At 61.2% G+C, this 4,365-nt stretch overlaps 1 protein-coding gene across 1 annotated transcript in view; it reads right to left on the reverse strand.

Annotated features, from left to right (window-relative positions):
- LOC109382628 (beta-lactoglobulin-1-like) overlaps nt 1–2,740 on the reverse strand; it is a 4,182-nt gene extending 1,442 nt beyond the window's left edge. Inside the window, exons 1-4 of the mRNA XM_019642260.1 lie at nt 2,469–2,740; nt 1,609–1,748; nt 1,141–1,214; nt 15–125 (exon numbers count right to left, since the gene is read on the reverse strand). Of these exons, the coding sequence (XP_019497805.1) occupies nt 15–125; nt 1,141–1,214; nt 1,609–1,748; nt 2,469–2,567 (424 nt within the window). The 5' untranslated portion in view covers nt 2,568–2,740. The remainder of the gene's footprint in view (nt 1–14; nt 126–1,140; nt 1,215–1,608; nt 1,749–2,468) is intronic.
- Nucleotides 2,741–4,365: the final 1,625 nt, after the last annotated feature.

Here is a 4,365-nt window from a genome sequence, read left to right on the forward strand (position 1 = left end):
CGCCGGGCGCGTACCCAGGTACTGGCAGACCAGGCCCTGCCCTGGGGCAACGGCGTTCTCCACGCACACGAACATGTAGTTCTTGTAGTCAGTGTCCAGCACGTGGAGTTTGCTCCCCTCCGGGTCTGGAAGGGAGACCAGACGGGGCAAGATAAGTCTGGGCGCTTCTGTCCAGCAGGAGGGGAGTGCTGGTCAGCTTTGGTGTTCGGCCCCCTGGCAAGGACTGGGTGGGGAGCGATCCTGCATGGCTGTCCCCTCCAGTGGGCTCTCGCCATTCACTGTGATCCCCACCTGAGACATCCGTCACCTTTGGGACTCAATCCGAGACGTCCCGCCACATCCCCGTGTCCTGGGACCCAGAGTGGTTAAGAAATGGGGTTTCATGCTGATCTCGGGTGAGACTGGGCACCACCGAGTGAGGGAGAAGAGGACCTAAGACACGGTCCTAAGACACGGTCCTAACTGAGGGGCACAGGGAGCGAGCGACATGGGGCTGGTGCAACGGCAGTCAGCGGCGCCACCGGGCGCGGTAGGCTCCTGAGTGGCTTCCAAGGTTGGGCCAGTGTCTGGACCCCACTGCGGGTGGATGCTGCCGGAGCCCCTGGAGCCCCTGGGCAGCTGCCCGGCATCGGTCGGTGGTCATTGTGTAGCCTCAAGTCAAAGTCATCTGGCGGTCCGGCCGAGGGAAGGGAAGGCAGGACTTGGCCCTGGCGGCCCGGTGGGGGGACAGCCCCAGTGGAAGCTCCCCCACCCATGGCCTTTTCTGTCTTGGATTTAGTGAGAAATGAGCTGAGGACCAGATGAACCCCAAGCCTGGGCGATGGAGGAACCTACGTGACTGGCTGCGGTGCCCTGGCAGTGGCTCTCAGCTACACCCAGGTGGCCTGGGAGGACAGGGCAGGGGGTGGGCACACACAGGAGCTACCTGAGCTCAGGGGAGGGACAAGACACGCCCTCTCTAGAGAGAGGGCACACACGTAGCCTTGGCACCTCGGGGAGTGAGGCCAGCCCAGCGGGTATCTGCCTGTGGTCACCTAAGGGTGGAGCAGCAGGGCAGTGAAAGCTGGTGTTGGTGACAGTGCCAGCACCGCCACCACCCCCCAGGGCCCGGGGGAGCATTGGCACAGAGCCAGCACGTACAGTTGATCTTGAACTCGGCCGGAACCTCAGTTTTCTCTGCCAAGATCTTCCTGTCGACACAGCTGCCATCCTCCCTGGAAGACATTGGTCCCCGTGAGACCCCTTGAAGACTCTGTTGTGACAAAGCCAAACCAAGGGGCGGGCAGAGCCACTGGCTCCGTGGGGATTCCCAGGAGAGAGGGCATCTGGTCCCCCGGGGCTGGGACCGGCCCAGGCTGCACTCACTGTAACCCTTCACAGCCACAGGAGAGCAGGTTGGACAGGACCACGAGTCGTCAGATGGAGGCAGAGGAAACGGGCTGGGAGTGCCATCGGCCATGGTCAGGGGCACTGTGGACCCGGAATCTCCCAGCCCCACTCCCTACCCTGGGGCACCGTGCTGCCCACAGAAGAGCCAGCTCCCATCAGGAGCCCTGCCCACCCCCCGCCCTGGAGCCAGGCCGTCGGGGTTTAGCCCGGGACACCCACCATCTGTTCAGGACAATCTCCAGGCTGTCCTTGGGGATGAGTCTCAGCTCCTTGACGTACACTCTCAGAGGGGCGCTCTGAGTGTTCAGCAGGGAGATGTCGCTGGCCGCCATGGCCACGGAGTACCACGTCCCAGCCACCTGGGGGTGGGGGGTGCATGAGCTGCGGCGGGGAGGGTTCTCGGGGCGCCCTGACCCCTGCCTGGGCCAGCCCTGGGACCCTCCTCTGCTGAGCTGAGCCGTGTTCTGGCTACCCCATCTGAGCCCAAGCAAGGACCTTTGGGAGCCCACCTGCATGAGTCAATGGGGAGCGCTTGGATCTTGGGGAGACATGTGGTTGGAGATGAAAAAAGTCGGGGGCACGGGGGCCTTGTTAGGAGCTGAATTGTGTCCCCCCAAATTCATAGGTTGAAATCCTGACCGCTAGCACCTCAGAACATGACTATTTGGAGATGGTTCTTTAAAGAGGTGATGGAGGTAGAGTGAGCTCTCTAGCTTGGGCTCTGTGACCTTATAAGAGGAGATGAGGACACAGAAGCGTGCAGAGAAAAGGCCGTACGGCGACACAGGGAGATGGACATGGCCGTCTACAAGCCCCGGAGAGGGACCGCGGGAGGAACCAGCCCTGCCCACACCTGGCCCTCGGACTCCCAGTCTCCAGGATGAGGGACAATAATGTGTGTTGTGTAAGACCCCGCCCCCCTCGCCCCGTCCATGGAGATTTGCCATGGCCACCCCAGCGACCTCACGCAGACCCCTGACACCACAGCCTCCTCTGTGCTCTGAGGCCCCGGCTTCCCGTCCGCCTGCAGCTCATCACCCACCCCAGGCACCCCCCTGCAAAGCTCCCTCTCCCCAAACCTTCTGGACGTCTAGGTCCTCCGGGGTGGTCCGGGGGATAAACTTGGCCTGGGTGCCACACACGAGGGCCACGCTCAGGGCAAGCAAGAGGCACTTCATGGCTGCAGCTGTGGACGTATTTCTGAGCTCCAGGAGTGAGGGAGGCTGAGGCACGAGGCTGAGGCAGGGGACCCGGGGCTTATATAGGAGGACGGCGGGCCGGGGCCCCTCCACTCGCTTCCCAGAATCCCCGTGGCTCTTCCTCAGCCCCTGGTGGCTTCCTCGACCGGGACAATGAGAGGCCTTCTCTATCTGAGTCCAAACAGGAAGGTCCCCTGTGTCCCCGGGGCCTGGGCATTTCCTGGAAGGGCCCAGAAGGGAAGAGTCTGTGGCACAGGTCCAGGCTGGCTGCCAACGTCAGGGACGCTTCCTGGGTCGGGCTCATGGACAGTGACAAGGCAGAGCCAGCCCTGAGGACAGCGTGTCCCGAGGGGAGGGCCCAAGGGCTGGAGTGCCCGTGCTAGTACCAGGCTCCCTGGACACCTCGTCTGTGTATGGCCATCTGTCCCGCACGAGGGACCACATTATCACCCCCATTTCATTTCTCTTTTACCAGCTTTAACTGCCTCTCTCCCCTCCCAGCTGGACAGGTCCCCTTGAGAGGCTGTGGTCCCTTTCTGGTCTCCCCCTGTTTCTGCTTTACTCCCCTGCCTCGGGCACCAGCTCCTGCACAAGCTGCGGCCATGGTCTTGGGTGGACAGGTCTCCTCTGAGGTCACCACACCCCACTGTAGGTGGGGGAGGGGAGTGAGGCTCAGATTGCCACCCCGCCTGCATTTGCTGCTAAGAGTAATATCAACGGTGACAGTGACAGTGACAGTAATCACCAGGGTCGTCCAGATGCAGGTCCAGATGGAAAAGTGACCAGACCTCCCAGTGGGGAGCATGGCAGGGCCAGCACAGCCTGCCCCGCATGGGTAAGTGTGACAGAAGTGTCCACAGTGTCAGAATCTTCAGTCTACCAAGTCTTAAATTTTAAACCCACTAAAGCCCTCATCCCACACCACGTGGAGGCACGCTGCCGTGAGCGGCCTGGGAGTCGTGGTGTGCTGGCACCAAGGTGACCCTGACTAGTTTGGAGGGGACAGAGCAAGTCACAGAGGAAGCTATCTCACTGATTCCATGTTGGCAAACAGCGGTGGGAGGTGTGTGCTCAGTGCCCCGTGCGAAGGCCATCGCCTGACATCACACGTGCTTACCCGCTCATCTTGGGGGAGAGGTGGTCATCGGGGAAAGGGGAGGGGAGAGCTGCCAGTAAGGTGTCCTAGAGAGGGGCAGCCTCTGTCTCCTGATGGTGAGGACCCTGGAGAGGTCGGTCCCCCAGGGGCCTTTACATGTGGCCCACAGCCTGAGCTGGGACCTTGTCATCCACGTGTCATTGTCGCCATCTTGAATGGAGGCTAAAGCATCTCCTAGACTAGCTCTGCTTTGTTATCTGGCCGTTGGCTGCTTTCCCGTAGAGGCCATTTAATAATGTACTCAGAGCCCACCTACAGAAGAAATAACCCCAGGCCGCCCCAAACCCCTTTTCTAAGGGGGGGGGGTAAAAAAGGAGGCGACTCAGGTGGCCCCAGCCCCACCGGTCAGCCAACTCAGACAAGGTCCTCCTCTCCTGGTGACCAAGACCCACAGACTCTGCTTCTCACCGGGGTGGGTGCCAGTCCCAGCGTGGGCACCATCCCAGCTCAGGGTGGCTCTGCATCCGCAGATGCCTCGTATAGACCATCATTCCTAAGTCTGTTGAAACTTTGTGGGAAGTTGAAGGAAAGCGGGGTGGGGGTGGGCAAGGAGGTGACGCTCACAGTTAGGAGACCTAGGATGACCTGAGTGAAATGAACTTCCCAGCATCTGCCGTTTAT

The sequence above is a fragment of the Hipposideros armiger genome, unplaced genomic scaffold (genome assembly GCF_001890085.2).
Source record: "Hipposideros armiger isolate ML-2016 unplaced genomic scaffold, ASM189008v1 scaffold_3, whole genome shotgun sequence".
In the NCBI taxonomy this organism is placed as follows: Eukaryota; Metazoa; Chordata; class Mammalia; order Chiroptera; family Hipposideridae; genus Hipposideros; species Hipposideros armiger.